Source organism: Spinacia oleracea, chromosome 6 (genome assembly GCF_020520425.1).
Source record: "Spinacia oleracea cultivar Varoflay chromosome 6, BTI_SOV_V1, whole genome shotgun sequence".
NCBI lineage: Eukaryota > Viridiplantae > Streptophyta > Magnoliopsida > Caryophyllales > Amaranthaceae > Spinacia > Spinacia oleracea.
Window position 1 is genome coordinate 86,732,821 of NC_079492.1, and position 23,825 is coordinate 86,756,645.

The window sequence follows — 23,825 nt, forward strand, 5'->3', positions numbered from 1 at the left end:
TAAAATTTTTATTATTTTTTTATATAAAAAAGGAAAGGAAGATGTCACGTGTCATAAGTGAATTTTAAAAATAAAAAGAGGAACCAATGGAGAAGATGCCAAATGACAACTGTCACCATGTCATGAGTGGTTTAGGTTTTTAACTACTAGGTATTGATTTGTTGTAAAATTAATTGAATAACGACATTTAAAGTTGAGTGTATTGTTGTTATTATATGGACTTAACAAGACTATTATACTTTTATAGTTGACTAGTAGACTTTTATTTAAAAGTTAAGTTTAAAATTGACCATATTGGACATAGGGAATATAAAGATCTCAAATTCTCAACACGTAATATATTACAAGTACATAGATACTATAATAAGGTATACAAAAAAAACTGTGTTCGTAAGATGATAATGCGAAGTTCTAATAACTACGAAGTATGATATTATATGTTTCTTTCCGATAATTTTAATTAAGTCATACTACCTCCGTTCCTAAATGATCTTTACGGTTATTATTTGCACGGTAATTAAGAAATTTTGGTGAACATGTGATGGTGGGGTAACAAATGGAAAATGAGTGGCTATAAATTGTCCAACAATGTGAGTGGGTGGAAACTAATATTAAGTATTGTGAGTGGTGTTCCGGGTACGGAACTGGGGGAATGGTCTGGGTGTACCTTGCCCTGTCAAGCAGAGCAAACGTAAGCTAACCTCGGGGGTTTTACCGAGGAAACCCCATCCGATGTTTAAGTCAGTATAATGTATTATTTAGAAAGAGAAAGTAGAGAGAAGGTGGAGCAAGTACCGAGAATAATGTCCCCTCTCATAAATGAGGTTGGGGTATTTATAGGCGTACTATTCGGTACTTCGGCTTATTTAGATGTCGCCACGTGTATGACGACGATGTACAGGTTTGGTCTGCCTGTGAGATTGGTCTGCCCTTATAGGTTTGGTCTGTCCTTATAGGTTTGGTCTGCCTGGAGATATGGTCAGCCATGGTAGGTTTGCTCTGCCTCATGGTCTTTGGTCTGCCCTGGTAGGTTTGGCCTTCCTGGAGATTGGTCTGCCCTTATAGATTTGGTCTGCCTGGAGATTTGGCCAGCAATGGTAGGTTTGCTCTGCCTCATGGTCTTCGGTCTTCCCTGGTAGGTTTGGGTCTGGACTCACTTATACGATCCCGTACAAGTGGGTAAGTTATGGTGGGCCAAATAAGAGTAAAAATGGAATAAAGTAGGAGTGTAAAGAACTTTCAGGAACGGACTAAAACGGAAAGAGTAAAGAACTCTTAGGAACGGAGGTAGTATGTCTGTTTAAATACTATGTCAATATATTTTCTGTTGTATTGTTTTTTAGGTGTGTATGCAAACGCGAATGATCACAAATTACAAAATAGGGAAGAGGGAATTTGAACCTACGATTTTTCATAAGTAGATCTTCAATCTTAACCACTAGGTCAAGATATCATTAGTATGTACTATATTGTATTTTTTGTGTGCAAATAATCCGCAAAGGCAATATAAACGAACCTGATACCTATATTGTGGTTTTGGTGATTAGCAACAAAAACAAAATCAATTTATATAGGAAGTTAATCCACATAATCACAAATTGGTTAAACTGATCCAAATTCCTAATACGCTAACAACCCCACTCGTTGCTTTAATAAAAAGGACAACCATTCCACCAATTTGTGATACTCTTAAACCATTTATATAAATAGAAAACTCATACTCTAGAATCAATACCCCAACACAATATTGGAGTTCGCCATGGCTCGCCTTGTGTCAGCAATGAAGTCTTCGTTGAGTATGCCTCAAACTGGATTTGCAGCTCTAACCCTTTTCTTTTGCGCCTTGACGCTTTTCATGTGTGCGTCACACTCCAGAAGGTGGCGACGGTGGAGTGCTTGCTATACGAGCAGGGGCAGTGAGCCTGTCATACATCAGCTTCATAATGAAGGAATGATGTTCACTTCAACAGATGCAGAGGAAAACCATCATGTCTCAGGACCTGTTTGGCAGAAGAACATTCTCATGGGTGGAAAATGCCAGCTACCAGATTTTTCTGGTGTCATTATTTATGACTCTACTGGAAGTACTGTCGCACCAAACAAGCCTTCTCGACTTGCTCTTCCTTGGAAATAACTTTTAGTGTATCAATGTTGTTTCTATTCAATTTTATTTGACACTGAGAATGTTGTTTCAATTTACAATTTGTGTCTGACATGAATAAGAAACAATTTACGCCGATACAAAAGCATAATTTATAATATCGATTGAAACCCATTATCATATAGCAAGTTTCTACAAAAACGTTGCAAAACCCACAACAAATGACGATAATTCTTCTAATTTACATATAACCCAAATTTACCAAACAATGAAAAATTCAAGTTAACTTTTTGTAACCGAAGAAGAAGTTCGTCCACGGAATCCGACAACACTGATTTTGGAAGGTCTCTTAGTGGTACTGGCAGTTGTAAATTTTGGGGCCTTGAAAGATTTCTTTGTAGGTTTAAACTGGCTCACCATCTTTCCAGATTTTGGTTTCGGCTGATCAATTGCTTTTCCATATTTTCCAGTAACTGCTTTTCCACTGGAGGATTTCCTTGCAGTTGCCTGAGTAGCTAGTTTTTTACCTGTTGATTTCACTGAAGCAGGTCTTCCACTGCTTTTTCCAGGTACAACTGCTGAAACACTTGTACTACTGCTGCTTCTGCCAGGACCTTGACCTTGACCTTGACCTCGACCTCGACCTCGACCTCCAGGCTTTGCTGAAACAGCTCTACCACTGTTGTATCCAGCTTTTGCTGGATCAGCTCTGCCACTCCTTTTCAAAGCAGAAGTCCTAATCACCTTCATATTACTTCCTAGCTGTTGACTAATACGCGTCCTTGCAATATCCCTCCTTACACTATCTACACTCAGACATTCCAAGCTCTCGTTTTTATTGATAGCATCCTCGATACGCGTGGCCAATGGCACGTCCCTTTTAGCAACCAAACTGGTTACTTTTCCTATTTTGCAAATGTACATAGAATCGTAAAAATATGAGATCAATCATTATCAAAAACATATTTGAGCACTCACGCAGACACACACATCAATAAACCAAAATGAGAATTTTGTTTTACCATAATAGCTCAGAAAAAGATAAACACAAAAGTCTGCAGTACAAATCAGACCTGGTGACAACATTACAGTTAAATACCCAAGTATCCACAGAGGTCCATAAATAAAAGAAGTTTCAGCTTTCATCCCATGAACACACTTTTTAAGTACATCAACTCCTTCCAGCACTAGTAAGAAACTCAGCGTATATTGAATAATCCAAAAGACAAGACCTGATGCCTGTTTTCTGCACTATCCAATAGAATACTTAAAACTACTAACCATCATATGATTCTATCCCCGTTGCTGGAAACGTTCAACTTCAAGACCCTGCAGTGAGCTTCTACCTCATAGGACTCTAATTAAGGTGTCATCAACTGCTTGATGCAGCACCATGTTTCACCACAGTCCCTGTCAAATCATTACGTAGCAAGGAGATCTAGAGTTTGGGATACTTAATTGAACAAAAAAAAACTGGACAAGTCCAGCATCATCATCGTGGCTGAATGCATGTAACAAGGGAGCGGACAAGCTGTCAACAAGAGTATCAACTACCAAGTAAAGCCATATAAAGAACTCAAATCCTAGAAGAAACCCCATGCTGTCATCTCCATTGGTGTAGCTTCGGCATTCAAACTTCACATTTTATTTCTTCGCAATTCCACTCAGTTTGGGTTGGACAAAAAAAACTGACAAGAGAACAGAAAACCAAAAGCTATTTGAATTCTTAAATTACAGTGGGCTAAAAGCTAATTCTAAGATCCAATACGCTCAAAAACCTTAATCCACACGAGTAGGTGTTTGGGCTCAAAGGTGGTTTGACTAACTTGATGGCTCTACAGGAAGCCTATAAACAAGCCAGGTGAGCTGGAGACCGACAGGAGATATTTGGGCTTGAATGCTCAGGTAAGAAAGTCCAAACAACGAGAAGCAGCACTCACTACCCATCCAGATGATCATAGACAATAAGAACTGACCTCTGGTCGTTACCCTCTATATGAAGAATCTACAGTAACGAAGGCCATAATTAATGACCACCACCAAGGTTGTAGGATGCCCACTTTGTATCGGTGAGGATGGTAGGATCGGATCGGGAAAATCGGGTTGTAGGATCATAACATCCTATTCCCTCCTTTCTCAAATGATAGTCTTAGTTTGAGTTTTCCAAAGTTTCAACTCAATATTTAAACGTAAATATCTCCAAATGCATATGTTAAAAAATTATAAAAATTTGATATTGTGAAACTATACATCTAGACGAATAAAACAAGATCCCAAATGAATATGTTTCGAAATATATATTGGAAAAAATTTAGAAGTTTCACTTAAATTGTGAATAGTGTCAACATTTCAAACAAGACAAACATTCGAAAACATAGTGAGTACTAACTTGATAAAAGTAAAATTAAAATGATATGGAGTGACTAAATACACTTTTTCAAGTTTTAGAAAGGAAAAAATAAAACTAAAATACATAAAATTTCCAAATAAGAGTGATTTTGCAAGGCTTTTTAAGAATTGTGATGCACACCGAGGAAAAAGTAGAAGCCAAATTAGAAGTAACAATAACAATGAGTATGGTTGACTCCTGACTTCGAATTTGACTCTCTTTATTCAAAATTTAGAAGAGAGACTACAGTGGGTTATATTGTTTCTCTTAAAAATAATAGTAGAACTACCTGCTCTACCATTACAAAGCAAACAAAAGCAGGGACAAAGAAGAAGATATAAGGCTACCTAAAAATATGGCCGACAACCGACACAAGAGATGATATCGCCGGAGACATAGACCACGAAAAAATCACCGTTTTTGGCCCACTTCAAATTAGGGTTCTATATGAAATTGGAGCTTTTGATTTAGGGTCGAAATTAAAGCAATTACATGTAATTAATTGAGGGTATGGGTCGAATTGGTATTCCTAAGCCGATTAAGATGTTAACTGGAAGAAATATTGATTCAACTTAATTTTTTTGTTCGGATTTTTTGAATTTCAAGGATGGCTGTAGTCTTAGAACTAGGATCATTAGGATCGAGAGTAGGATCGAGATCCTACCGATCCCATACTATCCTACTCCGATCCTGGATCTATTGCGCACCAGACCATGATCCGGATCGTTTTGAAAAATCTGGATCAACACTGACCTCCTGTCTTAACAAGCATACAATTTTTAAAAAATATTACTGGTAACCTTACATGAAAGTAAATACAACAACAACAACAAAGCCTTAGTCCCAAAATGATTTGGGGTCGGCTAACATGAATCGTCGTAGGAGATCGTCATTGTCACCAATCAAACCAGAAAGGAGCAGGAAGTAAAAAGAAAAAAACAAGGAAAGGAAAGTGAAATTAATGAAAGTAGGATAAGAGAAAAAATGTATATATATATTATAGAAGAAATATTGTAAGAGATAATAAAAATAAGTAAAATTTAAAATAAATGAATAAGTAAAATAAGTACATTTCAAAATAGCATGTGAAAAAAAAAAATTGAAAGAATTTTAAAAATAGAATAAGAAAAATAATAATAAAAAAGAATCAGAAACATTGAAGTTGTATAAGTCAAATGAAGTCATCGATGTATATTCTCTCCCTCCACTCTGTCCTATCCAACGCCATATTTTCTTCAATCCCAAGAAAGCTCATATCGTGCTCAATCACCTTCCTCCAAGTTTTCTTAGGTTTTCCCCTACCCCTTGCAATTCTATCCCTTTGCCACCCTTCTATCCTCCTAACCGGGGCATCATTTGATCTTCTGCTTACATGTACAAACCATCTTAAACGATTTTCCATCGTCTTAAACTCAATCGGTGCAACCCCTACTTTCTTCCTAATAATCTCATTCCTCAAGCGATCCTTTCTTGTACCACACATCCAACGTAACACGCGCATCTCCGCCACATTCATCTTGTGCACGTGACAATATTTCACTGTCCAGCATTCCGTGCCGTATAACAAAGCCGGTCGAATTGCCGTGCGGTAAAATTTTCCCTTCAATCTTTGGGGAATGCCTGAATCACATAGGAACCCCGTGGCACCTTTCCACATCAACCAACCTGCTTTGATTCTATGGGCCACATCGCCATCCAATTCTCCATCCTTTTGGATAATAGATCCTAAATAACGGAACATTTAAGAGCCTTGGACAATTTTTCCATCTAAGGTAATCGCCCATGTCTCTCTATCTTGGACTCCACTAAACTTACACTCCATATATTCCGTCTTGTTTCTACTCAGCCTAAAACCCCGAGATTCCAAAGTTTGTCTCCATAACTCCTACTTACTTTCCACTCCTTTTGTTTCATCAATCAACACAATATCATCTGCAAACATCATGCACCAACCAACCGGTGATTTCCGACAAGTCTTTCCTCATTTTGGGATATTGTGTACCAGGGTTATACATGAAAGTAAATCAATATCAAAATAAGTTTTTTCAGATTATGCAATTATAATAGTAACATAGCAGAAAGATGGATAAATGTCGAAGAGAACAATCCTTTCCAAGTTCAGGCCATACAGTCAGCAAATTTGATTTTTGTACAATAAAAATTGTACAGTAATGGTTTTTAAGGTACCTTTTGCACCCATACGTGCAGTTCTTCCAGTGCGATGGAGATAATCAACCTGCACGATTGATTCATTAAGGTTATAGTTTGCAAGGAAAGAGATAATTGATGTACTCCGTAACAAATAGAAAAAACAAAATGGTACATGCTCATACTCACAGAATTCCTAGGGAAGTCAAACATGATAACATGGTCCACATCCAAGTCCAGTCCCCTAGCAGCTAGATCAGTGCAGACCAAAGTGGGACAATCACCATCTTCATCTTTAAACTTTTTGAGATTCTCAACCCTTGGTTCAGCATCGAAGAGATGAGTGAATTCTCTAACTAATGTATGAGTTCACCGTGAAAGTTTTATAGAAGGAAGCAAGAAATACAGCAGGGGGAGGAAGAATCAAAAACTATCCAGAACTATGTTGCTCGGAATATGACATGAATATAGACACTTGACACTAACTGTGGATCTAAACCTATGTCACCCAGACTGGGATACCCATATCGGACAGTGGTACGTTCCAAGTGCCCGACACGGCTATTGCATGACTTTGGTCCAAAATGAAGTGTAGAAGTGCCATACCCATGTCCAAGTGTCGAAGATCCGACAAGGGTATTTGAGGTAAAATGAAGAGTCCAGGTAACATAGATCTGAACATACAATTTTTCATGAAATAGCTGAGTTTAACATCTAAACAGGTACTCGTGCTGGACACTAGTAGCCTAGTCTGAGTAACACAAAATCCAGAGTCCAAAGAACATTCTGAATTAAGATTCTGAAACCATATTCTTTCAACGTTCTACAATGCCTCTATAAATGAATCAGCACCCCCTCTAGACAATAGACACTGCATTCAAGGAAAGCATAAACATGGAACAACTTCATAAAAAAATCAGGAGAAAAGGTAAAACTAACACCATATTAACTAATTCCATCTCCTGGTATGCTGGCAAATGGAAATTTCGGTAATCATACAGAAACTCCAGGCAAGCGCTTCCACTGAACTGGTACCAGAGTAATGCAATCAACAACTTAATATAGTAAAATAAACTCAGACTTATGCAATCAACTACTTAATATAGTAAAATAAACTCAGACTTATGAGACTCGCCACTATTCAATTGGACCGAACCTTAAAGAAGTTAAATGTCACCTTTAATTCATTGAATAATGCACTTCCATTAACCAAAAACAGCTACTCCAAGTTAAAAACACTGGTTGTCTTACCTTTGCTCTGCTGGGACTTCTCCATGATAATTAACTGTGTAGATTTGGTTTTCACGAAGGAAGTGATCTGCGGCACGACTTGAATCCAAAGTATTACAGAAGACCATGACTTTATTTCCTTTGGATAAGCTAGGTTCAAGAACCTGCATCAACATGAAAGAAGAGTGCAAGTCATTACAACACTTGAGAATTCAGATGACTTAGATGTGCTGTTGTATATGCATCAATAGCTCACTCCCACCCCCACAATAAGGCCCATCAAACCTCACTAGTTCATTACTTTGAGGGCCTTACATAATAGAAGAAGAAATCCCTAGAGAAAAAATAAAAAAGGCAGGCTGCCTGGGAAGCAGGACAGAGGTTGTACTATTGTTGCAAAACCTCCTTTCTTACGCTATTCTAAGAATCGTTGTGCTGGCCTTTCTTTCAAATGTGCTTTTCTTATCTCTGTGACACAATCGTAGAAAATCATAAAAAGAAATTACATTATTTCATTCACTCGGAAGTCAAAGGAAGGTTGCAAACTAACATCTAACACCAAAAGGATTCAAATGATTGCATGAAGTTTATTCTACGGTAGCATGATAAAGAACAGGATAGCTAAAAGGGCACTTGAAAAGCCTAAGAAACTCGAAAGCATCATCATGACTCATGAAGCGTAATCCATATTCCAAGGGAAATAAATAAACAGAGTTCCCCTTTTGCAAGTAAATTATTTAGTGGGATAGAAAATATTAATTAAATAAAGTTGCAAGTTGAAAAATGAGTGTTAAAAGCCTTTGTATAATAAATGCCCTATCAACCTTGTATATTTTGTTTTTGATGCTTTTCTTACTGGACGTAAGCCCTTGTGTGAGGGTATTGACAATTAGAAGCCTTCATATCCAGTTTAAGCTTCATTAGCACTTGAATCAACAAAGATTGGACCTTTGATTGAGTTTTAGAGTTACTATAACACTTATCCTATTAAATTTTGACTTGATATAATCAAACTCAACTCCAATGTATAAAAAGGCTCAAGGCGCACCAAGGCGATTTGGAGTTTCCTGCGCCTTAAGCGCACCTCGGTGACGTGAGGCGCCCTACTTAGTTTTAAAAAGCGCGTTTTCGCAGGACCTAGCGCCTAGCCATGACAGGCTCAGGCACCCTCCAAAAGGCGCGCACCTTTGCGCCTTTTTCCCAAGGCTCAAGGCGCAGCGCCTTACGCGGTATGAGGCTCCAACTGTTGACAAGTAGTTTTTTTTTTGAAAAAAAAACGCCTAAACCATGTGATTTTTATGGCCCCTAACCGTTAGAATTTACTATATTGAAAAGAGGAGGAAACCCTGAATTTTTCCATTTTTTCCATCTCTTTTAGAGACAGGTCATGTAAACTCCTCTTTTTTCTACTTTAAAGTATATGTTTTATGTTAGGTGTGGTGCACTTCTTTTGAAAATCTAAATGAATAGCCAATGTCTAAAAAGTTACTTGAACATTCCTTAGTCCCCTTTTTGTTTTGGTTTTTTTACCTAAAAAGGTTGATTTTACTGTAATTACTATTTTACCCCTTTGTGACAACAAGTAATACAATTTTGATTTTTTATCTTTTAGAAAATAATTACCACAAAAAATTAAAAAAACCGTACGCCTTGCGCCTAGGCTTCAGGGACCTTTGCGCCTAGCCTTGGTGCGCCTCACGTCTTTTCAACTAAGGTGCCCTAATAAAAAGTTTTAAAAAAAATTGTGAAAGAATGGTGTGCGCCTTGCCTTAATGCGCCCCTTTTTACGCCTTAGATGCGCCTCATCAATCGCCTCGCACATATCATAAAAGGCGCTAGCTCCAAGCGCGTCTTTTTATACACTGCTCAACTCTCACATAAAATCCCCTCCCAACGCCACTCACGCACCACTCTCACTTGTGACCACTAGGCACCCTCGAAGTTGCAATGCACGATAGCCGCAAATAGACACAAGTGTGCACATGCTTTGACCTAAATAACGAGATTCAATCTGTGTTTGGTTATGTAGCGATGAAACAGGGGAGATGGTGAGTTTAGGGCATACATAACATGGTTTGCAATGATATGAGCATATAGGAAAGGATTAGCATGCCCAAAGCAAAGTGACATAGTGAAACCAGCTTATGGATATTATGACCAGAAAGGTGTCGAGATCATCGTTCACGAGTAGAAAATCAAAAGAGACATGATGCATAAAAAAGCGCAAAGCGCACTAAAGCAATATGAGTCCTAGAGCTTAAACGCAAACCGCAAGCGCAAGGCGCGCGCTTCATCAAAGTGAAGCGCACTTTTTAAGAATTAAAGATTTTTTACTATTATGCATATATATCTTACTAAAATAACCACAAATATATATAAACAACAATAAATTTGCTTCCAAAAACATATTACTCTTTTCTTTAACAAAAATAAAGCATATAACATAGTGTTTATCCATAAGACAGGGCCAGATGACTGTTGTCTTCTTCTTTTTCCTTTTCTTTTGGACTCTTGGCCTACTTTCTATTGTTAAGGATTAATAGAGAGTGATCCAAAACACAATAACAACATATAAAAAAAGCTTTCAACGTAAAGTAATAAAAAAACAAAAGTTTTCAATGAAGCGCCAAACAACGCGCTTTTTGCGCTTCACGCGCTTAATCACAAGGGTTTCGGTCATACCTAATTAAACGATTTGCCCTAGAGTTTCAAGCTAGCTTAAGCGCGCTTTTTTAACATGAGCTCAGATTGATTCATGGGCAAGTCAAAGATGCAGTCAAGAAATGTTCTACGTAGGGATCTGCTTGGTATCAGAACTAACAATATACACAAGACTAGGTAAGTCATTTAGTTGCCTAAAAGGCATGGAATGTTTTGACCCACTTAATCATACTCCCTTAGTCCCTATTTGGCTATTTACTTGACACACTTTCCTTATGAAGTCGTCCTATTTACTTGACAAACTTCCATAAAAGGCATGGACCCACTTTTTTTTAATTATTTCTCTCTTCACTTTGGACCCACTGCCCATTAACTATGATAAAACAAATAAAGATATTGGGTTTTATTGATTAAAAGTGAATAAAAGAACAAGTTAGCGGGTTAGTCAGATGTCATTTACATATGGACCCAACTCAAATGGGAAATGGAAATTTAAATAGAGATGAAAAGAGTAGAAAGCAAGTAAAGCACCAAGGTCAAGTTGAAAACTCCCGTAAATAGCCGAATTAAAAGAAAAAATAATTTGGCAAAGCCTCTAGAAATCTCGACACTAAAACTTCTTTAAATTTGTTGCTAGAATGCACTATTTCAGTTATTATATATTTTAAATCATGTCTTCTAAACCCCAATATAACCTCAATGCAATCATTCAAATCCTTTAGCTGATTGTTTTTATTATAAACCTTCCCTGATGCAAGATGAATTAAATACGAAGACACACCATTCCTGCCAGAAAGGAAAAATAAACTAAATTGTGTTCAAAACTCACAATTAATAAGAAATTCTTCTAAAATCTACATGGATAAACCCCTCATAACTGCGCCCAACTTCAAGAAAATTGAGTTCTTAAGGTTCTTCCTAGAATGGACTTGAAGGTCACATTTTAACTCCTTTACATTGTGTTAACTGATCACATGCCTCAAACTCATAATTGGAGTTCAGGTTGCTACTTTCAGTGCTGTCTTCCGATCTTCCCTTTCCCAGATGGAACAGACCCTACATGATCCAGATCATCCTGTCAATTACAGCCAAAACATCATATCCCATGAGTGACCTGTGAAAGACACTCTGCGGCTCTGCCAAGTGACTCCACGTAGCATCACTTACTAATGCGAGTCTGAGAAATCAGTAGATCTCTATGATTTTAACTTGCAAGTTCAGTGATCACTAAGGACTCTCAACAGATGTCATCAAATATTCCAAAATCAGGATACTGACTTGAAGTTTGTAAGTTTATTACATATGAAATTCATTGAACCTCCATAATCAAATTCTTCCAGGGAAGTCCTAAGAATGTTAAAATCAGCTTAATCTTCGGAAGCAAAATGATAATTGACAAAAGCATATTTTGATTATTACAAAGTCATCGGAGAGGTGTAATAACAGACAAACAAAAAATCATTGATTGAACTAATACTATTAAATGTTTACTCAAAGCACGATGCATAATCAACATCATCAAGCGGGAGATAATAAGAGATAACGAGGCGAACCTGTAACAATGCTTCCAGCTTGTTTTCTGCTCCTGTAAGTCTTATAAAATCATGTCGAGCAGATGCAACCTTTTTGTGCAGTGTTGAAGTGCGCAAATGTATAATGCCTTGGAACTCCTCATCAACCAGATCTTGAACTGCCTTTAATGCAATAGCTTATTATTTAAGAGTGAATCAATGTGAACCAAATAGTAGTACAATTTGTCTATAAGTCTATAACTGGTGTATCCCCAAACAAAATCTAGAAAAATAGATAATGCAACAAAACATCTTTAACAAGATAGTTAATAAACAATGCACCAATCATCCAGCATTAAGGAGACGAACAAAGAGAACATCAGAAAGTTTGGCTCAGTCTAAATCTCCAAATTATTTTTTCTGAACTGCCATGTTCCAAGATCCAAAAATTACTTAAAGGTTTTCTCTTTTCTCCGACATTAGTAGGACTTTGACAACAATCACAACATTATGGGATTTCCAGTACAGAATTAGATTGGGTTAACATGAAACTTGGGGAACACATGCACTATCCAAGTTGAGATGGATAAAAGATCAGGACATTGGTATTCCTATCATACTTTTTGAGATACCAAAAAAAAATGATAACAAAATACAAACGGGAAATAAATTAGGAAGACAAAAGTCATAAAATGATACTAAAAAGTTCAAGAGTGTCAGTCTCGTTGAACAACATGAAATCTTAAGTCAAGAAAAGAAACACCATAAAGAAGCAACAACCACCCCCCGCCCCCTTTCCCTGAAAGTGTCCTGGCTAGAAAAACACCAAAATTCAGTCCATTCCCACATCAGCACATCACACAAAGGACAGGCAAGCATACTACTTTTCATAAAAACTTCCCCTTGTGCTTCCCAAAATTTACCATTGAGCCTAGTAGCCTACATGTTCTCTATGAGAGACCATACCAGACTAATTCCCATACTGGCAAACAACCTGTTCCAGGAAAAGGATGCCAGCCCAAAAGCAACAAAATAAACCCCCAACACTCCTCAAATGACACACATGTTAGGTAACAGACACTTGTTCACCTTTTATGCAGACAATTACCTACTGTGTTTACTGCCGAGCCTATCCAGACAACTTATACACATATAAGTCTCAAAGGGTTTGGTCAAGCTTCCACGACCCAGAAATTGAAACTAGGCGACACGCTATACTTTTGGGTGTAGTTTCTAGTTCTTGAGAAACATAAAATAGCTTCGAGAAGTTAGAAGGCGAAGCTCCAAATTGAATCAGCACTCTGGGAGCTGATGGCTCATTTAATAAAATTTTACAACAGTACAAAAACCCACAAATTCAAGAGTTCCTTGCCGTTAAAAATTAAAAATAAAACAAAACCCACCCTCTTACGCAACTCTAGTGTAATTTCTTTTGATAGAATGTTATGTCACCGACAAATAAATTCGCAACAAAAATCTTAAGATCTTCAAGCTCAAGTGCGGGAGGTGATTGTGGATGTGTTGAGATTGGCTGGCAGAGACAGGTGGGGATGAAGGAGAAAGAGGCCTCAATGAAACATAAGGGAAAGAGAAAATAGATGAAGACTTAAGGAGGGTGTGGTGACGTTAATCGTCATTAAAACACAAAATTAGCGGCAGTTTGATCTGATGAATGATCATATAATCTTCAATTCTTCATAGCCGGTGGTATATGCTTGTACAATCGTACCAGCTGTTTCTCAATATCTAACAACTCTCAATTTTATCTTGGAATGAGGCTTTTTATTGTAGTTATATTTCATCGAGTAGAACAGAAAATTAGAATGTGTTCTCTTTTATTTAAGGGTCAAGACTATAAATGGTTGGCCTTTTAACTTTAATTTTCTTAATTGATGGCTAGCTGGTCACTAAGTTAATTCTTATACGAAGTAATTTTGTATTTCTCTTAAAAAAATGTACTCTCTTTTAACTAGTATATATAATATTCAACAAGTTATTGAAGTGTTAAGGTAAACCAAATATCTAGATAAAACTTACTACATTAAATAATTATTAACGATCATTTAATTTTGGGAAATTCTCTTTGGTAACCTTAAGTTTTTGATTTTTCTCTTTGGTAAAATAAAAATAAGAATACTCTTTGGTAGCCTTAATTTCTATATATAGTTAAACAATGACATTAATGATGGGTTAACCAATTTAATTAACCGTGGTTAATATTTGAATGTACAAAAATACCCTCTTTAATGGGTTTGTACACCCTTCACCTATACTCACTCACTTCTGATCAGTTTAAAGTCAATCCATATGCACTATTTCGTTTTGTGTGTTGGTTTTCCTTCCTTCATATTGGGTTAACAAGGCATATTATTAGTTATAGCAGATTGTAAATTTTTTTGAAGAGATTTATAGAAGCTAGGTCAAGGCTGTATATATGATTAACAATGCTGCGTAAAAATGTTGTATATATGCTTAAGAATGCTTTATATGGTTATCAAAGCATATTATTTCTTAAGAATGCTGCGTAAAAAAACCATCATTGTTGAAGAGATTGCTACAATTAGTTTTAAAGTATTTAGGTAAGTTAATTGTTAATTAACTATACTCAGTCTAATCTTAGTTTAAAAAAGCGCGCCCAAGGCGCTCCTAGGCGCAAGGCACACCTAGGCGCAGCCCTCAGCGCCTAGAGAAGTCAAGGCTCAGCGCGGTCCATCAGGCGCGGCTAGGCGCGCGCCTCAGTGCGCTTTTTGCTAGCCGCAAGGCGCTGCGCCTTTTGGGCTTCAAGTCTCAAGGCACGAATTAGTTTAGGTTGCTGTTATTTCTTTTTTTTTTGAAATAAACTCTGCCCCACTTGAGACCCAACGGTCATATCTTAATTACTCTTGAGATTTGGGACCACCTACCCAAGGAGAGAGAAAACAAATCTCGAAATTGGAGACCCCTGTTCCTCAGTCCTCTGTTCCTCACTTCCTCTCTTACTCGGCCTCTCTCCCCGGCCTCCTCCACCTCCACGGCCACGGTCATGCTCGCCGGCCTCCTCCACCTCCACCTCCGACGTCGTCTTCTCCTCCACAACTCCTCCACCGCCGGCTTCTCCACGACTCTGCTCCAGGTATGTAAATCTATTTTTTTTTCTTTTTTTTTCTTTTTTTCCTTTTCCTTTTTCTTCTTCTTCTTCTTCTTCTTTCTTCCTTTTCTTCGTTTTTTTCCATTCTTCTCTTTTTCGTCATTTTTCTGTAAATTCTGGGGAAAAAATTATGATTTTTTAAAAATTTATTTTTCAATTTTTTTGAATTTATTTTCGGTTCAGTATTTGTTTTTCTCCTCCTTTTCTTTTTCGTCTTTTTCTGTTAAATTGTGAGATTATAATTTTGATTTTTTTGATTTTTTTTTTTCTGTTTTTCAGATTCTCTGCTTTAGATATTTTTGTATTTTTTTTCTTCTGTTTTTCGGTTCTGATTGTGGATTATAATTGTGTTTTTCTGTATTTTTTTTTAAAAATTTATTTTTAGCTTCTCTGATTTGAACGTTTTTTATTTTTTTTCTGTTTTATTTATTGGTTTCGGTTTTACTATATTATTTGTTTCTGTTTTCATTTTTTTTCTGTTTTAAATTGTTAATTTACAGTCAGTAGTAGTATAAGTCAGTAGTAGACTAGTAGTATAAGTGAAAGGGCTGTAGACACTAGACAGTAGCATAATATATGCTTGCTTTCCTATTTTCAGCTTGTTAATTTACTATGGAAGGTTCTAATACCGGCACTCCATCAACGGGATCATCCGGTGTTCAAGAACCGGCCAAAAAATATGGAAAACCGGATCCTAATAATAAGAATAATTGGACATGTATCTTTTGTGGTAAAGTAACAAAAGGAGGGGTCTATCGCTTAAAACAACACTTGGTTGGAGGATTTAGAAATGCATTGAAATGTCCTAGTTGTCCCGAACATGTGAAGGAGGAAGTCAAGAATTTCATGATTAAAAAGGCACAAGATAAGGCAAATAGTCAAATGATGCCAAACATACCTCAATTTGATGATGGTGTTGATGATGATGGGGAAGAGGAAGATTGTGAGATAGTGGGTAGTAGTGGTAAAACAAGTGGAAAGACTAGCAATCTTCCTAAAAAACCAAGGCACAAAGGCCCCTTGGACATGTTTATCACTTCTACTCCCAAAGATATATTGCAAGGAAGAGAGGAAAGGAAAGGTATTTTTGGAGTTTGTGACAAAGAGTTAAGGGAAAAGACTTGTAGGCATATTGCTAGGTGGTTTTATGATGCGGGAATTGCTTTCAATGCGGTTAATTATGAGAGCTTTGGAGTGATGATTGAAGCAATTGGACAATATGGTCCCGGCTTGAAGCCACCAAGTATGTATGAGCTTAGAGTTCCTTTGCTTAAGAAAGAAGTGTTGGACACTAACAAGCAAATGGAGGAGCATAAGAAAGAGTGGGCAATAAAAGGGTCCTCTATTTTATCCGATGGATGGCGTGATTCGGTTGTACAAAAAGATATTGTGAACTTTCTTGTCAACTCTCCAAGGGGTTCCGTTTTCATAAAATCCATGGATGTTTCGGAAGTTGTGAAAGATGCAACTTTGTTGTTTCAAATGCTAGATGACATGGTTGAAGAAGTTGGAGAGGCAAATGTTATTCAAGTGGTGACGAATAACGCATCTAACTATGTTAAGGCCGGTAAGAAATAATCATTCTCCCTTTACTTTTTAGTTGAATTTAAGTCCTATATTTACTTTGCCTCTAACTTGTCAATGGTTATATTTGGTTTTGTAATTTGTAGGTAAGCTACTTATGGCACAAAGACCTCATCTTTTTCAATGAAGGTTGAACACTATCAAAAGGCTTTTGAGTTCATTGATAAAAGGTGGGATGTTCAACTTCATCGACCTTTGCATGCGGCCGGATTTTATTTAAATCCGGAAATCCATTATGATAAACCCGATCAAGTTGCTAATGAGGAAGTTGTGAAGGGTTTGTATGATTGCATTGCAAGGATAGTTCCGGATGTGGAAACTCAAGACAAGATACTTAATGAATTGGATTCATTTAGGAATGCCACCGGACTCTTTTCCCATAACATGGCAATTAGGCAAAGGAAGACCAAATCACCAGGTAACCACTCTTACAAGTATTGATCTACATAAATTAATTATCAAGTTTTAAGTTTTATGACTTTTAACACATGTTTCTACTTTCTTTACCATAGCGGATTGGTGGTCTTCGTATGGAAATTCAACTCCCATTCTCATGCATTTTGCCATAAAGGTTCTTAGCCTCACTTGTGGTGCTACCGGTTGTGAGAGGAATTGGGGTGTTTTTCAACTTGTAAGTAACTTTGCGTTAGTAAATTTACATAATAATATGCTATTATTTAATAAGATAATGTGAGCAATTACTTATAAGTTATAATCTTTATTTCTTACAGCTCCATACTAAGAAGAGGAACCGATTGGCTCAAAGTCGATTAAATGACATGGTATATGTGAAATATAATCGAACTTTGTTTCGCCGGTACACGAGGAAAGACACCATTGATCTCATTCTCTTAACTGAGATTGATGAAAGTAATGAGTGGCTACTTGGGAGGATGGATGATAATGAGGAGAATGAGAATGATGATGATTTTGTATTTGATGGTGAGGATTTGACATGGGGTGCGGTTGATAGAGCCTCCGGAGCTAATGATCCTATCTATGCCACTAGAGCATCATCATCAAGAGTTGATAAAGGAAAAGGGGTTGCTAGTGGCTCCACTCCTAGAGTTGTGTTGTTGGATGATGATGATGATGAGATGGAAGAGGACATAAGTGGAGACTCGGGAGATGAGGATTATCAAGTAGAGGATGATGTGTATGACGATGATGACATAGAGTACTAGCATTTTAGGATGCTTACTATCAAGCTTGAAGAACTAATGTGTTTGCTTTTCTTTCTACTTATTTATTTTATGTTGATTGTGTGGTTTGTGTGGAACTTTAAGCTACTTTCTACTAAGTACTTTGTCGTTTAGCAGTATGTTCGCAACTAATTGCGCTTCTTTTCGTCCATTTATGCATTACTAATATGATTACCATGTTGTTTTGAGTATAAAATATGTTAGTTTTGTTCTACATTGAATTTCAAGCTTTTTTAGAATTTTTGTGCGCCTTGTATCCGAAAGGCGCGCGCCTGCGCCTTGCGCCTAGGCTCCAGGGCCCTTGTGCGCCTTAGTGCGCCTTGCGCCTTTTTAAACTAAGAGTCTAATAACATAGGTTTAAACCAAAATATAAGATAAAACCATCATATGTCATTGTTTAATTATGTATAGATACTTAAGGCTACCAAAGAGAAAATTCTTGTTTTTATTTTACCAAAGAGAAAAATAAGAAACTTAAGGTTACCAAAGAGAATTTCCCTTTTATTTTCTAGAATAAAAAATTAGGTCAAAAACCCTAGAATAAACAATGGGACAAAAACTCTATTTTAGTTAAAACTACTTCTGTTTCTGAAATCTTGAGGTCAAAGAGTCTCTAGAACAGTTTTTAATAAACTACTAGGAAGCATATTATTATAAACCATATAGAAGTATATTATTAGGAGAGAGGAAAAGCAGTCACAAAAGACATAGGTATAAGACATTTTTAAGGCTTAGGCTATTGCACTTCATATCTATTTTCATTATATATTCAGAATACTTAATTCTTAGAAGCTATTTCATATCATTTCAGCAGGTCCATTTTGGAATAGCTTTACAGATCTTGAAAGTTCCTTTTTACGCATGGGAAAGAATTCTCAAATGTCCAAGCAACAAATAAACCCTTTATTCTAATGAGGTTGGCAACATTACCTATCACTCCTCCAGACAAAGCGACAATTCGTGGAGCTTAAATGCTCAGGTCCTGGCGCCTAGCCATGACAGTCAGGCACCCTGCAAAAGGTGTGCGCCTTTGCACCTTTCAAAACGCGCACGCCTTTGCACCTTTCAAAACACGCACGCCTTTGCACCTTTTTCCCAAGCTCAAGGCGCAACGCCTTATGGTATAAGGCTCCAATTGATGACAAGTAACTTTTTTTTTTTAAAGGCCTAAACCACGTGACTTTTATGGCTCCCTAACCGTTAGAATTTAATACATTGAAAAGAGGAGAGAGGAAACCCTAAGTTTTTCCATTTTTTCCTTATCTTTCTCGGCGACATGTCATGTAAACTCCTCCTTTGTTTTTATTTTAAAGTAACTATTATATGTAAGGTGTGGCACACTTCTTTGAGAATCTAAATGAATAGCCAGTGACTAAAAAGTTACTTGAACCTTCCCTAGTCCCCTTTTTGTTTGTTTGTTTTTTTTTCTCTCGAAAGGCTTTTGATTTTAGTGTAAATACTATTTTACCCCTTTGTGACAATAAGTAATGCTATTTTGATTTTTTTTTTCAGAAAATAAATACCATAAAAAATTTTAAAAATTGTGTGCCTTGTATCCAGAAGGCGTGAGCCTTCGCCTTGCGTCTTGGTGCGCCTTTTAAAACTAAGCCCTCCCCCCACCCTACACACACACACACACACAATCCCTTGCCCCAATAGATAACTTTTTTAATTGTAGTCCTTACCAATATCTGGAAATGATTCTCACTTACTATAACGGTAATATAAACTAGCTAAGAGACAACAAAATCCAGCTGAATGTGGTAAATAAATACAATAAACAAAATCTATTGTGCCTATACGAGTCTAATCCAATGCAAACATATCTTTATATGTACCTGAACTTGCTAATCTACCTTTACTTCTCAGTTCTCACTTTGTCAGGCGCACAAATGAAGTACATGGTATGTACTGAGATCTACTCTCTTATCCAAGTAATCTAACATTACAAATCTGATGTGATACCATGACTAACATATCAGTAAATCTGCTGGAACTCAAAGTAATTTGAAAATGTGATGAGAAAAGACAGCTTAACTATGATGTTGATAGGAAGACTAACATCTTAGCCGCCTTTACATGACATCTTAATCATTTAAGTTCCAATTGTTACCCTTAATTTATGTGGTCAACATCAAGTTTGCACGCATATATGTAAATTGCCAATCACCAGAAGGAAAAAGTGAACCATGGAACTTTTAACCTAGCCCGTAACGTAAGCATACCTTCGTCATTGTTGCAGCTACCAAGACAGTTTGAAACCCAGGGTCATTAGGTTTTGCTGCACGATTCTTGAGTGGGGCAAGAAATTTACGAATATCAGGACCGAACCCATGATCAAACATGGTATCTGCCTCATCCAAAACCTGACGTATTTGTAAGTCAATAACTCACTGAAGTTAAGAATTCAATTGGTAAAAAAAAAAATAGACTCACCACATATTTGATATCACCATAGACCATATTCCCATCTTCAATATGTTGTAAAATCCTTCCTGGGGTGCCAACTACCATGTCTATGGGGACATTAAGTGAATCTTCTTGGGGTCGTAACCGACCACCACCACTTACCATAGTAGACCTGAATCGTGCATGATGACTGATACACTTTGCCACACGAAAGACCTGAAACACCAACCCAAAGTCCACAATAGAAGTCCATAGGCCCATCACTATCTGGTTTAGTGTTTGACTGAATTCTGAATGTTAGAGGATGAAGAAAATTACCTGTTCAGAAAGCTCTCTTGTTGGGCTAAGGACAATAGCTCGTGGACGCCTGGGTTTTATTCGGATGCCCGAGATTTCTTCATCCCGCCTCAATAGCTAATAAGTCAGCAAAAAGCATATTTCAAAAATCAGAGTTACCATCATTAGCCAAATAGTTGCATTAAGCATGTAGTATTTTAGCTTAAAATAATCAATTTGACCAAAAACAGCATCATAATTCATAAGTGGCAACCAATGCCACATCTTGCCAGCATAAAACACCATAATGATGACTCTCAACAAATTGAATGATAAACTGCAGATATCCTAGGGACTCATAAGTTTCTTATCATCAGCATAATTAGTAGCTGAATCTCAGTACCAAGCCATATACATAGTAACTCAGTTTCAAATGAAATTATGCAAAAGGTCTCATCAAACCCAAATACAGCTACCCACTGTCCCAAGGAGAAAGAAAATTAAAGAAACTAACAGGAGACCTCTTCTACTCCCTCCCCCACCCCACCCTGCCTCCTTCCTCTCTGCGAAATTGGCTCCATGACAAACATCCCATGTACTTGGCTAGTTTGACAACAAGAACTTCAATGTCCAACGTCACAAAATTACAAATTATAAAATTATGGCTGCTCTATGTTTGAACATTAAACAAATGGTAGAAACTTGTATACAACAGGTGTATTATATAAAACGTGCTCAATTACCCCACTATACATATAATTAAACTTAGGAAAGGTGCAATATGACTGACATTTATATTATTTATTTATGTCTATACCGGTTGTAAACAATACACGCTTTGTAAACAAGACCTAGTACAATCAAATAGTACATCTTTTCGACATAAAATTTCCAGTAAAACGATGGGAAAAAAAATGAGCTTGAATTTCACCTGAACAATGGGCAACATATAAGCCAAAGTCTTGCCAGAACCAGTATGAGACCCCAATACCACACTACCCCCCTCAAGAACAGCAGGTATACCAATACACTGAATTTCAGTAGGAGCTGAAATACCCATTTCCTCCAAAGCAGCAATTACTTCTTCATTCAAACCCAACTCACCAAAATTTGAAGCCAAAGTATGAGCACCACCCCCCTTTTTCTTTGAATTTTTGCTAAAACCCTCTTCAAATTCACCATTATTAACCAATCTTGAAGCTGATTTTGCAGATGGGGTTTTGATTTCTGAGGATTTAGGGACATCTTTGAGGTGTCTAACCCTCAATTTTTCAAGGAGGACTGATTGTTTGGTGGGGTTAGAGAGTTCTTCTGCTGCTTCAAAAGTGGCGATGGATGAAGAAGAACAGAGGGGCCTAAACCCTAGTAAAACCCTTGGAGGGAAAGTAAGTTTGCTAAAGGAGGAGCAATGTTTAGATGATAATGAGAATATGGAATGAGATATTAGGTTTGAGGAGAGAGAAAGTGTGAGGATGCTTCTTCCTGTTCCTCCCATGGTTCTTTCCTCGTTTGCAGATTGAAGATTGGAGGAGTGAATGCCCCCGCTATAGATGATGATAAAGGGAGCTTTAGCTTCTGCTTCTTTTTTTACCCTTCCTACTCCTAGGCACAACATGTGAGGAAGATCTAAGCAATTTTATAAGGTTCAAAAGTAATTTTCGGATTACTGAGTTTAACCGTTAAACTTTTACAGAAGGTTAATAATGTGGAAACTTTTGTCGGAGATGACGTGTCACCTTTTTCGCGGAGGTATCAGGTATGCACAGGCACTGTCTGCTTAGTGCTTACCTCCTGCAAAACAAGAATATTCTCTCTGATGTTTAAGTAAATATTCGATAGAGAGAGAAATTTGACGAGGAAATATAAATCTATATTGGGTATACCATTTAACAAGTATACTAGCACATACGTGAAAAAATGAGAAAGAAAAAGAAATATGAGATACCTAAGTTTTCTAGAGAGTGAGTGAAAACCCTAATTGGGTCTAGCCCCCTTCCCAAGTTCAGTTCAACTTCTGATCTTGTTTTTGCCTTGCAAAATCGTTCGTCTTCCTCCTTGTCCCATTTCCAGAATGAGATTCCCCTCAAAATCTCTAGACCAAGCCTTAATAGGGGTAATTATGGCTTCTTGGGTAGTGGATTGTCACCTTGTTGGTATCGAGGTCAGATCTCACCTTTCCGATCTTCATCTTGGCTTCATCAACAAGGCACCGTTGATCTAAGGGTGGAGATCTTTGCTGAGTCACCAGATCTTGGGTTCTGCAACAGTAATGATGGTTTAAGGGGGGTAATTAAAGTTTTCACTCCACTAATCAAACCCACCGCCCTGTTTGGACCTATAGCAGCGATTATCCAAATGCAGAGATGGAAAGATTTCGCCTATTTTCGAAAATCTACTCAGGGAAGTTTTTCTCTAAGCTTTTCCTTGCCTTTTCGATTCTTTTCTGTCATTTATTACTGGTTTTTGCTTTGTTTCAATGCTTACAGGTTGTTTGTTTGTGTTTCGTTTTAATTTGGGTGATGATTACTTTTTGGATGCAATTTAATTATGTTTTTCTAGATCCTTCCTTGTATACGAATTGTGTCAATTGCCTTGCCTGGGTGACTTTTGAGCTCCTTAATACTCCTAGACACATCTATAAATACTGGGTTGTTTTTGTATGTGGGTACTTCTTTTTTTACACCAGTCTTCCCAATTCTCTCACTGCCCTCTTTCCTTGCCTGTGTTTCAAGTCTAAGTCCTGTTTCCTAGTGCTTTTTCTCCTTAATCTGCTAAGTCTTTGTGTTTTAATGTCAACCAATCCTACAGAGTCTATGTGATACCCCGAATTTTTAAAACTCGATTAATTACGATTAATTATTTTTTTTTAGTTTAAAATCGTTTTAAAATCCCGATTTCGAACTTTATTTTGATTAACGAAGTTTTATTTCGATTAAGTTTTAATATCGATCGTTACACGATTTATTTTTCAGATTTTATAAATTTAATTTTTATTCGAGCATAAACTATATTTTTAAATCCTGTTTATTTCAAATTTTTAATAATTTCGGAACGTCCTTATTTTATTCAAAAAAAATATATATATATTAATTTACGTTGTGATATCGATAGTTCATAAAAATTATTTGAAAATCTGATTTTAATTAAACATTCCTAATTATATCAATTTCTAAATGTAGCAAAGAAT

General features: G+C 36.9%; 2 protein-coding genes across 2 annotated transcripts; one reads left to right on the forward strand and one right to left on the reverse strand.

Annotated features, from left to right (window-relative positions):
* Positions 1–1,657: 1,657 nt before the first annotated feature.
* Positions 1,658–2,134, forward strand: LOC110802710 (uncharacterized). The gene has a single exon (XM_022008164.2). It carries the CDS (start codon positions 1,760–1,762, stop codon positions 2,132–2,134), a length of 375 nt encoding a protein of 124 aa, XP_021863856.1. The 5' UTR covers positions 1,658–1,759.
* A 105-nt stretch (positions 2,135–2,239) lies between these two features.
* LOC110802708 (DEAD-box ATP-dependent RNA helicase 39) lies at positions 2,240–22,268 on the reverse strand. Its single transcript, XM_022008162.2, has 9 exons — positions 21,570–22,268; positions 20,681–20,776; positions 20,390–20,578; positions 20,179–20,319; positions 12,083–12,223; positions 7,890–8,032; positions 6,828–6,957; positions 6,678–6,726; positions 2,240–3,006 (listed from the first exon to the last, which is right to left on the reverse strand). Exons 1-9 carry the CDS (start codon positions 22,251–22,253, stop codon positions 2,384–2,386), a joined length of 2,196 nt encoding a protein of 731 aa, XP_021863854.2. The 5' UTR covers positions 22,254–22,268; the 3' UTR covers positions 2,240–2,383.
* Between the last annotated feature and the right edge of the window lie 1,557 nt (positions 22,269–23,825).

Bases quoted from the DNA above. Each gene is read 5' to 3' on its own strand.
- LOC110802708 (XM_022008162.2), bottom strand. From the start codon at position 22,253: ATGTTGTGCCTAGGAGTAGGAAGGGTAAAAAAAGAAGCAGAAGCTAAA. The intron at 20,777-21,569 runs GTGAAATTCAAG...CTGACTTATTAG, and splicing joins ATATGTTGCCCATTGTTCAG to CTATTGAGGCGGGATGAAGA. The intron at 3,007-6,677 runs GTACCTTAAAAA...TTTGCAAAATAG, and splicing joins TGCACGTATGGGTGCAAAAG to GAAAAGTAACCAGTTTGGTT.
- LOC110802710 (XM_022008164.2), top strand. From the start codon at position 1,760: ATGGCTCGCCTTGTGTCAGCAATGAAGTCTTCGTTGAGTATGCCTCAA.